General features: G+C 47.8%; 1 protein-coding gene across 4 annotated transcripts in view; it reads right to left on the bottom strand.

Annotated features, from left to right (window-relative positions):
- Positions 1-510: 510 nt before the first annotated feature.
- Positions 511-12,571, bottom strand: part of ABCF2 (ATP binding cassette subfamily F member 2) — a 47,614-nt gene continuing 35,553 nt past the window's right edge. For all 4 annotated transcript variants that reach the window (XM_063924682.1, XM_063924686.1, XM_063924683.1 and 1 more), the window contains 2 exons: positions 1,028-1,231; positions 511-924 (listed from right to left, as the gene is read on the bottom strand). In XM_063924682.1, coding sequence (XP_063780752.1) covers positions 799-924; positions 1,028-1,231 — 330 coding nt within the window. In that variant the 3' untranslated portion in view covers positions 511-798. The remainder of the gene's footprint in view (positions 925-1,027; positions 1,232-12,571) is intronic.

The raw sequence follows: 12,571 nt of genomic DNA, 5'->3' as shown, positions 1-12,571 counted from the left end.
CCCCAATAGCCAGCCCGGGAGCACAGCACCCCAATAGCCAGCCCAACAGCGCCCGGGAGCACAGCACCCCAATAGCCAGCCCAACAGCGCCCGGGAGCACAGCACCCCAATAGCCAGCCCGCGCCCGGGAGCACAGCGCCCCAATAGCCAGCCCGCGCCGGGAGCACAGCACCCCAATAGCCAGCCCGCGCCGGGAGCACAGCACCCCAATAACCAGCCCGGGAGCACAGCACCCCAATAGCCAGCCCGCGCCGGGGAGGACAGCGCCCAATAACCAGCCAGCGCCGGGGAGGACAGCGCCCAATAACCAGCCAGCGCCGGTGAGGACAGCGCCCAATAACCAGCCAGCGCCGGTGAGGACAGCGCCCAATAACCAGCCAGGGCAGGGGAGGACAGCGCCCAATAACCAGCCAGCGCAGGGGAGCACAGCGTCCAATAACCAGCCAGCGCAGGGGAGCACAGCGTCCAATAACCAGCCAGTGCAGGGGAGCACAGCGCCCAATAACCACGTGCAGAACAAAATTTCTCTTTATTTTTCCTTCCATTACAGATAAATAATTTGCTTAAAAAACAAAAGAAAGACATACTCCATAGATGTGGGGTCAGATGAGCGCGCAGAAAGATTCAGTACAGACGTGGGCACTCTCCACGTCTCTCCCGATAGGCCAGCCGCAAGCTCCCACTGGTCACCCACGGTCCGGCGTTACAGAGCAATGCATTGAACATATGTCAGACAGGAGTCTCTTTCTGATGACAATGTGACACTTTATTACACTCTGCTCGCGATGTGGCAGCGGCTCAGTTTCCCTTGCGCGGCGGCTCGTCGTCAGTCAGTCTGGACTTGAGATGATGTTTGTAGGATAAGATGTCTCCCGTCCATTTGGTAACGGCTTGTTTCTCACACACCCAGATCTCCTGGGCCACCTGTTCAGCCAATCACAATAAGGAGAGAACACAATCAGCATGTCACGTGCAGTCAGCTGGGTGACTCCCGCCACCATATACCCGCCACCGATCGCCACCTCACCTGCTGAATCAGCCGGAAATCGTGGCTAACGAGCATCATTCCTCCCTCAAACTCATTGATGGCATCTGCCAGGGCATCGATGGTCTCAATGTCCAAATGATTGGTCGGTTCATCCAGAAAAAGCATGTGAGGATTTTGCCAGGCCAACCAAGCAAAGCAGACTCTGCACTTCTGCCCATCAGAGAGGTTGCGGATGGGACTCACCTAGACAGCAGAGACAAAACAATCTGTAAGACTGGTGACCTTAGCACAGAGCGATGGGGCCAGACCTTGGTATGCAGGAAAGGCACCGTACATACATGTACAGAATACAGACCATTGCAGGAGAAAGGTCATGCTTCAGAGGGGCACTTACCAGCTTATGTCAGGTAGGGTGACAGAGGATTGGAGGGCCCTGGGCTCCATGTGTCAGGTGGGCACGAAGGACCCCCAAGCCTCATGTCTCCTGGGCAATGAAGGATCCCTGGCCAGTGTGGTATAACCTTCTGGTAGGAGTACGTACATGTACACACGAGATGGACTACAAGGTGGCATTCTTGCCATTACCATGACCTCTAGAGGGACATGACAGGCTGGAAAGGACTGGTGTACCCATGGGTATAGTCTAAGCCACAGAGTGTAGGTAAATAGCTTCTGCCTAGTGATCCCATGGTTCAGATGAGAGCATGACCCCAGAAGGAACTGGTTTGGCCTCAGGAAAATGATGGCTATGGGAAACTAAGAGCACCAATGGCTCTAGGATGGACGCTCGCTCAGTAGTGCCCGCTGCTGGTGAAAGTGTGTCTGAACGGTAACGTATCCAGCTAGAGAATGGCAATACCCCCTGGGCTCTGAAAACAGGTTCTTCTAGCAGAAACTATGACAGGCTCTGGAGATAGTTTCTGCTAGAAGAACCTATGACAGGCTCTGGTGTCCTCACGGGGGAATGTGGACATCTACGGTCATCATACTGCGAGAGTACAGGGTACTCACATGACTGAACAGGAGGACAGAAGAGAGCACTGGGCGCGATTCACAGGTGGTCAATGCCTTAGGACGCAGCAGCAGATCACACAGGCATGCAGGACGCCTGGCACCTCTTTTACATATTTCCACACAGCAGCTGCGCCTATCTCCGCATCAGGCCCATAGAGTGCAGGGCACGGCTGTGGTTCCCAAGGTGGAACAGAGGAACAGCCCATGAACTCAGATTGCAGGGAGGGTAGCGTGTCGTTCAGCGTATAAACGAGGATCTGAAAGAGTCAATTCTGGCCAATGGGCCCTAGGTGCCATTTTAAAAAGGAACACTTGGCTCTAGGCATCATGCGCTATACATAACTAAAAAAATGTTTAATGGTGTTCGCATCCCAGCCATGGACACAGAAGGCTTCTTCTCAGACATGACACAAGAGCAGTGGGTGAAGACTTGTTTTCTAACACTCCGCCATCTACACCGAAATCCAACCCCACTACTGGACTGACCAGAGAAGTCTTATACCCGATGTATCAGAATATTACACTTCAGGTTACTCCATCACATGGTACAGAGGTGTCCAGTTATACCCTTGCTGCGTGTTCTATAGCGGTACTGCGATACTTTCACACCCGCTGCTGGCTCCACTGTAGCTAATGAATAGCGTGAGTACGATGTATATAAGGAGGACACATCTGTACCTTTCCCTATCAATTCCACCTCACACCCGCTGCTGGCTCCACTGTAGCTAATGAATAGCGTGAGTACGATGTATATAAGAGGACACATCTGTACCTTTCCTCATCAATTCCACCTCACACCCGCTGCTGGCTCCACTGTAGCTAATGGATAGCGTGAGTACGATGTATATAAGAGGACACATCTGTACCTTTCCTTATCAATTCCACCTCACACCCGCTGCTGGCTCCACTGTAGCTAATGAATAGCGTGAGTACGATGTATATAAGAGGACACATCTGTACCTTTCCTCATCAATTCCACCTCACACCCGCTGCTGGCTCCACTGTAGCTAATGAATAGCGTGAGTACGATGTATATAAGAGGACACATCTGTACCTTTCCTTATCAATTCCACCTCACACCCGCTGCTGGCTCCACTGTAGCTAATGAATAGCGTGAGTACGATGTATATAAGAGGACACATCTGTACCTTTCCTTATCAATTCCACCTCACACCAGCTGCTGGCTCCACTGTAGTTAATGAATAGCGTGAGTACAATGTATATAAGAGGACACATCTGTACCTTTCCCTATCAATTCCACCTCACACCCGCTGCTGGCTCCACTGTAGCTAATGAATAGCGTGAGTACGATGTATATAAGAGGACACATCTGTACCTTTCCTCATCAATTCCACCTCACACCCGCTGCTGGCTCCACTGTAGCTAATGAATAGTGTGAGTACGATGTATATAAGAGGACACATCTGTACCTTTCCTTATCAATTCCACCTCACACCCGCTGCTGGCTCCACTGTAGCTAATGAATAGCGTGAGTACGATGTATATAAGAGGACACATCTGTACCTTTCCTTATCAATTCCACCTCACACCCGCTGCTGGCTCCACTGTAGCTAATGAATAGCGTGAGTACGATGTATATAAGAGGACACATCTGTACCTTTCCTCATCAATTCCACCTCACACCCGCTGCTGGCTCCACTGTAGCTAATGAATAGCGTGAGTACGATGTATATAAGAGGACACATCTGTACCTTTCCTCATCAATTCCACCTCACACCCGCTGCTGGCTCCACTGTAGCTAATGAATAGCGTGAGTACGATGTATATAAGAGGACACATCTGTACCTTTCCTTATCAATTCCACCTCACTCCCGCTGCTGGCTCCACTGTAGCTAATGAATAGCGTGAGTACGATGTATATAAGAGGACACACCCGCTGCTGGCTCCACTGTAGCTAATGAATAGCGTGAGTACGATGTATATAAGGAGGACACATCTGTACCTTTCCCTATCAATTCCACCTCACACCCGCTGCTGGCTCCACTGTAGCTAATGAATAGCGTGAGTACGATGTATATAAGAGGACACATCTGTACCTTTCCTTATCAATTCCACCTCACACCCGCTGCTGGCTCCACTGTAGCTAATGAATAGCGTGAGTACGATGTATAAGAGGACACATCTGTACCTTTCCTTATCAATTCCACCTCACACCCGCTGCTGGCTCCACTGTAGCTAATGAATAGCGTGAGTACGATGTATATAAGAGGACACATCTGTACCTTTCCTTATCAATTCCACCTCACACCCGCTGCTGGCTCCACTGTAGCTAATGAATAGCGTGAGTACGATGTATATAAGAGGACACATCTGTACCTTTCCCTATCAATTCCACCTCACACCCGCTGCTGGCTCCACTGTAGCTAATGAATAGCGTGAGTACGATGTATATAAGAGGACACATCTGTACCTTTCCTTATCAATTCCACCTCACACCCGCTGCTGGCTCCACTGTAGCTAATGGATAGCGTGAGTACGATGTATATAAGAGGACACATCTGTACCTTTCCCTATCAATTCCACCTCATACCCTCTGCTGGCTCCACTGTAGCTAATGGATAGCGTGAGTACGATGTATATAAGAGGACACATCTGTACCTTTCCCTATCAATTCCACCTCACACCCGCTGCTGGCTCCACTGTAGCTAATGAATAGCGTGAGTACGATGTATATAAGAGGACACATCTGTACCTTTCCTTATCAATTACACCTCACACCCGCTGCTGGCTCCACTGTAGCTAATGAATAGCGTGAGTACGATGTATATAAGAGACATCTGTACCTTTCCCTATCAATTCCACCTCACACCCGCTGCTGGCTCCACTGTAGCTAATGAATAGCGTGAGTACGATGTATATAAGAGGACACATCTGTACCTTTCCCTATCAATTCCACCTCACACCCACTGCTGGCTCCACTGTAACTAATGAATAGCGTGAGTACGATGTATATAAGAGGACACATCTGTACCTTTCCTCATCAATTCCACCTCACACCCGCTGCTGGCTCCACTGTAGCTAATGAATAGCGTGAGTACGATGTATATAAGAGGACACATCTGTACCTTTCCTCATCAATTCCACCTCACACCCGCTGCTGGCTCCACTGTAGCTAATGAATAGCGTGAGTACGATGTATATAAGAGGACACATCTGTACCTTTCCCTATCAATTCCACCTCACACCCGCTGCTGGCTCCACTGTAGCTAATGAATAGCGTGAGTACGATGTATATAAGAGGACACATCTGTACCTTTCCTCATCAATTCCACCTCACACCCGCTGCTGGCTCCACTGTAGCTAATGAATAGCGTGAGTACGATGTATATAAGAGGACACATCTGTACCTTTCCTCATCAATTCCACCTCACACCCGCTGCTGGCTCCACTGTAGCTAATGAATAGCGTGAGTACGATGTATATAAGAGGACACATCTGTACCTTTCCCTATCAATTCCACCTCACACCCGCTGCTGGCTCCACTGTAGCTAATGGATAGCGTGAGTACGATGTATATAAGAGGACACATCTGTACCTTTCCTTATCAATTCCACCTCACACCCGCTGCTGGCTCCACTGTAGCTAATGAATAGCGTGAGTACGATGTATATAAGAGGACACATCTGTACCTTTCCTTATCAATTCCACCTCACACCCACTGCTGGCTCCACTGTAGCTAATGAATAGCGTGAGTACGATGTATATAAGAGGACACATCTGTACCTTTCCCTATCAATTCCACCTCACACCCGCTGCTGGCTCCACTGTAGCTAATGAATAGTGTGAGTACGATGTATATAAGAGGACACACCCGCTGCTGGCTCCACTGTAGCTAATGAATAGCGTGAGTACGATGTATATAAGAGGACACATCTGTACCTTTCCTTATCAATTCCACCTCACACCCGCTGCTGGCTGTACTGTAGCTAATGAATAGCGTGAGTACGATGTATATAAGAGGACACACCCGCTGCTGGCTCCACTGTAGCTAATGAATAGCGTGAGTACGATGTATATAAGAGGACACATCTCTACCTTTCCCTATCAATTCCACCTCACACCCGCTGCTGGCTCCACTGTAGCTAATGAATAGCGTGAGTACGATGTATATAAGAGGACACATCTGTACCTTTCCTTATCAATTCCACATCACACCCGCTGCTGGCTCCACTGTAGCTAATGAATAGCGTGAGTACGATGTATATAAGAGGACACATCTGTACCTTTCCTCATCAATTCCACCTCACACCCGCTGCTGGCTCCACTGTAGCTAATGAATAGTGTGAGTACGATGTATATAAGAGGACACATCTGTACCTTTCCCTATCAATTCCACCTCACACCCGCTGCTGGCTCCACTGTAGCTAATGAATAGCGTGAGTACGATGTATATAAGAGGACACATCTGTACCTTTCCTTATCAATTCCACCTCACACCCGCTGCTGGCTCCACTGTAGCTAATGAATAGCGTGAGTACGATGTATATAAGAGGACACATCTGTACCTTTCCTCATCAATTCCACCTCACACCCGCTGCTGGCTCCACTGTAGCTAATGAATAGTGTGAGTACGATGTATATAAGAGGACACATCTGTACCTTTCCTCATCAATTCCACCTCACACCCGCTGCTGGCTCCACTGTAGCTAATGAATAGTGTGAGTACGATGTATATAAGAGGACACATCTGTACCTTTCCTCATCAATTCCACCTCACACCCGCTGCTGGCTCCACTGTAGCTAATGAATAGCGTGAGTACGATGTATATAAGAGGACACATCTGTACCTTTCCTTATCAATTCCACCTCACACCCGCTGCTGGCTCCACTGTAGCTAATGAATAGCGTGAGTACGATGTATATAAGAGGACACACCCGCTGCTGGCTCCACTGTAGCTAATGAATAGCGTGAGTACGATGTATATAAGAGGACACATCTGTACCTTTCCCTATCAATTCCACCTCACACCAGCTGCTGGCTGCACTGTAGCTAATGAATAGCGTGAGTACGATGTATATAAGAGGACACATCTGTACCTTTCCTCATCAATTCCACCTCACACCCGCTGCTGGCTCCACTGTAGCTAATGAATAGCGTGAGTACGATGTATATAAGAGGACACATCTGTACCTTTCCTTATCAATTCCACCTCACACCCGCTGCTGGCTCCACTGTAGCTAATGGATAGCGTGAGTACGATGTATATAAGAGGACACATCTGTACCTTTCCCTATCAATTCCACCTCACACCCGCTGCTGGCTCCACTGTAGCTAATGAATAGCGTGAGTACGATGTATATAAGAGGACACATCTGTACCTTTCCTTATCAATTCCACCTCACACCCGCTGCTGGCTCCACTGTAGCTAATGAATAGCGTGAGTACGATGTATATAAGAGGACACATCTGTACCTTTCCTTATCAATTCCACCTCACACCCGCTGCTGGCTCCACTGTAGCTAATGAATAGCGTGAGTACGATGTATATAAGAGAACACATCTGTACCTTTCCCTATCAATTCCACCTCAAACCCGCTGCTGGCTCCACTGTAGCTAATTAATAGCGTGAGTACGATGTATATAAGAGGACACATCTGTACCTTTCCCTATCAATTCCACCTCACACCCGCTGCTGGCTGTACTGTAGCTAATGAATAGCGTGAGTACGATGTATATAAGAGGACACACCCGCTGCTGGCTCCACTGTAGCTAATGAATAGCGTGAGTACGATGTATATAAGAGGACACATCTCTACCTTTCCCTATCAATTCCACCTCACACCCGCTGCTGGCTCCACTGTAGCTAATGAATAGCGTGAGTACGATGTATATAAGAGGACACATCTGTACCTTTCCTTATCAATTCCACATCACACCCGCTGCTGGCTCCACTGTAGCTAATGAATAGCGTGAGTACGATGTATATAAGAGGACACATCTGTACCTTTCCTCATCAATTCCACCTCACACCCGCTGCTGGCTCCACTGTAGCTAATGAATAGTGTGAGTACGATGTATATAAGAGGACACATCTGTACCTTTCCCTATCAATTCCACCTCACACCCGCTGCTGGCTCCACTGTAGCTAATGAATAGCGTGAGTACGATGTATATAAGAGGACACATCTGTACCTTTCCTTATCAATTCCACCTCACACCCGCTGCTGGCTCCACTGTAGCTAATGAATAGCGTGAGTACGATGTATATAAGAGGACACATCTGTACCTTTCCTCATCAATTCCACCTCACACCCGCTGCTGGCTCCACTGTAGCTAATGAATAGTGTGAGTACGATGTATATAAGAGGACACATCTGTACCTTTCCTCATCAATTCCACCTCACACCCGCTGCTGGCTCCACTGTAGCTAATGAATAGTGTGAGTACGATGTATATAAGAGGACACATCTGTACCTTTCCTCATCAATTCCACCTCACACCCGCTGCTGGCTCCACTGTAGCTAATGAATAGCGTGAGTACGATGTATATAAGAGGACACATCTGTACCTTTCCTTATCAATTCCACCTCACACCCGCTGCTGGCTCCACTGTAGCTAATGAATAGCGTGAGTACGATGTATATAAGAGGACACACCCGCTGCTGGCTCCACTGTAGCTAATGAATAGCGTGAGTACGATGTATATAAGAGGACACATCTGTACCTTTCCCTATCAATTCCACCTCACACCAGCTGCTGGCTGCACTGTAGCTAATGAATAGCGTGAGTACGATGTATATAAGAGGACACATCTGTACCTTTCCTCATCAATTCCACCTCACACCCGCTGCTGGCTCCACTGTAGCTAATGAATAGCGTGAGTACGATGTATATAAGAGGACACATCTGTACCTTTCCTTATCAATTCCACCTCACACCCGCTGCTGGCTCCACTGTAGCTAATGGATAGCGTGAGTACGATGTATATAAGAGGACACATCTGTACCTTTCCCTATCAATTCCACCTCACACCCGCTGCTGGCTCCACTGTAGCTAATGAATAGCGTGAGTACGATGTATATAAGAGGACACATCTGTACCTTTCCTTATCAATTCCACCTCACACCCGCTGCTGGCTCCACTGTAGCTAATGAATAGCGTGAGTACGATGTATATAAGAGGACACATCTGTACCTTTCCTTATCAATTCCACCTCACACCCGCTGCTGGCTCCACTGTAGCTAATGAATAGCGTGAGTACGATGTATATAAGAGAACACATCTGTACCTTTCCCTATCAATTCCACCTCAAACCCGCTGCTGGCTCCACTGTAGCTAATTAATAGCGTGAGTACGATGTATATAAGAGGACACATCTGTACCTTTCCCTATCAATTCCACCTCACACCCGCTGCTGGCTCCACTGTAGCTAATGAATAGCCTGAGTACGATGTATATAAGAGGACACATCTGTACCTTTCCCTATCAATTCCACCTCACACCCGCTGCTGGCTCCACTGTAGCTAATGAATAGCGTGAGTACGATGTATATAAGAGGACACATCTGTACCTTTCCTTATCAATTCCACCTCACACCCGCTGCTGGCTCCACTGTAGCTAATGGATAGCGTGAGTACGATGTATATAAGAGGACACATCTGTACCTTTCCCTATCAATTCCACCTCACACCCGCTGCTGGCTCCACTGTAGCTAATGGATAGCGTGAGTACGATGTATATAAAAGAGGACACATCTGTACCTTTCCCTATCAAATCCACCTCACACCCGCTGCTGGCTCCACTGTAGCTAATGAATAGCGTGAGTACGATGTATATAAAAGAGGACACATCTGTACCTTTCCCTATCAATTCCACCTCACACCCGCTGCTGGCTCCACTGTAGCTAATGAATAGCGTGAGTACGATGTATATAAGAGGACACATCTGTACCTTTCCTCATCAATTCCACCTCACACCCGCTGCTGGCTCCACTGTAGCTAATGAATAGCGTGAGTACGATGTATATAAGAGGACACATCTGTACCTTTCCCTATCAATTCCACCTCACACCCGCTGCTGGCTCCACTGTAGCTAATGAATAGCGTGAGTATGATGTATATAAGAGGACACATCTGTACCTTTCCTCATCAATTCCACCTCACACCCGCTGCTGGCTCCACTGTAGCTAATGAATAGCGTGAGTACGATGTATATAAGAGGACACATCTGTACCTTTCCCTATCAATTCCACCTCACACCCGCTGCTGGCTCCACTGTAGCTAATGAATAGCGTGAGTACGATGTATATAAGAGGACACATCTGTACCTTTCCTTATCAATTCCACCTCACACCCGCTGCTGGCTCCACTGTAGCGAATGAATAGCGTGAGTACGATGTATATAAGAGGACACATCTGTACCTTTCCTTATCAATTCCACCTCACACACGCTGCTGGCTCCACTGTAGCTAATGAATAGCGTGAGTACGATGTATATAAGAGGACACATCTGTACCTTTCCTTATCAATTCCACCTCACACCCGCTGCTGGCTCCACTGTAGCTAATGAATAGCGTGAGTACGATGTATATAAGAGGACACATCTGTACCTTTCCTTATCAATTACACCTCACACCCGCTGCTGGCTCCACTGTAGCTAATGAATAGCGTGAGTACGATGTATATAAGAGACATCTGTACCTTTCCCTATCAATTCCACCTCACACCCGCTGCTGGCTCCACTGTAGCTAATGAATAGCGTGAGTACGATGTATATAAGAGGACACATCTGTACCTTTCCCTATCAATTCCACCTCACACCCACTGCTGGCTCCACTGTAACTAATGAATAGTGTGAGTACGATGTATATAAGAGGACACATCTGTACCTTTCCCTATCAATTCCACCTCACACCCGCTGCTGGCTCCACTGTAGCTAATGAATAGCGTGAGTACGATGTATATAAGAGGACACATCTGTACCTTTCCTCATCAATTCCACCTCACACCCGCTGCTGGCTCCACTGTAGCTAATGAATAGCGTGAGTACGATGTATATAAGAGGACACATCTGTACCTTTCCTCATCAATTCCACCTCACACCCGCTGCTGGCTCCACTGTAGCTAATGAATAGCGTGAGTACGATGTATATAAGAGGACACATCTGTACCTTTCCTTATCAATTCCACCTCACACCCGCTGCTGGCTCCACTGTAGCTAATGAATAGCGTGAGTACGATGTATATAAGAGGACACATCTGTACCTTTCCTCATCAATTCCACCTCACACCCGCTGCTGGCTCCACTGTAGCTAATGAATAGCGTGAGTACGATGTATATAAGAGGACACATCTGTACCTTTCCCTATCAATTCCACCTCACACCCGCTGCTGGCTCCACTGTAGCTAATGGATAGCGTGAGTACGATGTATATAAGAGGACACATCTGTACCTTTCCTTATCAATTCCACCTCACACCCGCTGCTGGCTCCACTGTAGCTAATGAATAGCGTGAGTACGATGTATATAAGAGGACACATCTGTACCTTTCCTTATCAATTCCACCTCACACCCGCTGCTGGCTCCACTGTAGCTAATGAATAGCGCGAGTACGATGTATATAAGAGGACACATCTGTACCTTTCCCTATCAATTCCACCTCACACCCGCTGCTGGCTCCACTGTAGCTAATGAATAGTGTGAGTACGATGTATATAAGAGGACACATCTGTACCTTTCCTCATCAATTCCACCTCACACCCGCTGCTGGCTCCACTGTAGCTAATGGATAGCGTGAGTACGATGTATATAAGAGGACACATCTGTACCTTTCCCTATCAATTCCACCTCACACCCGCTGCTGGCTCCACTGTAGCTAATGAATAGCGTGAGTACGATGTATATAAGAGGACACATCTGTACCTTTCCTCATCAATTCCACTTCACACCCGCTGCTGGCTCCACTGTAGCTAATGAATAGTGTGAGTATGATGTATATAAGAGGACACATCTGTACCTTTCCTTATCAATTCCACCTCACACCCACTGCTGGCTCCACTGTAGCTAATGAATAGCGTGAGTACGATGTATATAAGAGGATACATCTGTACCTTTCCCTATCAATTCCACCTCACACCCGCTGCTGGCTCCACTGTAGCTAATGAATAGCGTGAGTACGATGTATATAAGAGGACACATCTGTACCTTTCCTCATCAATTCCACCTCACACCCGCTGCTGGCTCCACTGTAGCTAATGAATAGCGTGAGTACGATGTATATAAGGGGACACATCTGTACCTTTCCTTATCAATTCCACCTCACACCCGCTGCTGGCTCCACTGTAGCTAATGAATAGCGTGAGTACGATGTATATAAGAGGACACATCTGTACCTTTCCCTATCAATTCCACCTCACACCCGCTGCTGGCTCCACTGTAGCTAATGAATAGCGTGAGTACGATGTATATAAGAGGACACATCTGTACCTTTCCTCATCAATTCCACCTCACACCCGCTGCTGGCTCCACTGTAGCTAATGGATAGCGTGAGTACGATGTATATAAGAGGACACATCTGTACCTTTCCTTATCAATTCCACCTCACACCC

Source organism: Pseudophryne corroboree, chromosome 5, assembly GCF_028390025.1.
Source record: "Pseudophryne corroboree isolate aPseCor3 chromosome 5, aPseCor3.hap2, whole genome shotgun sequence".
In the NCBI taxonomy this organism is placed as follows: domain Eukaryota; kingdom Metazoa; phylum Chordata; class Amphibia; order Anura; family Myobatrachidae; genus Pseudophryne; species Pseudophryne corroboree.
The sequence above is the reverse complement of the archived record's forward strand: the minus strand, read 5'-3'. Positions and strand labels throughout refer to the sequence as shown.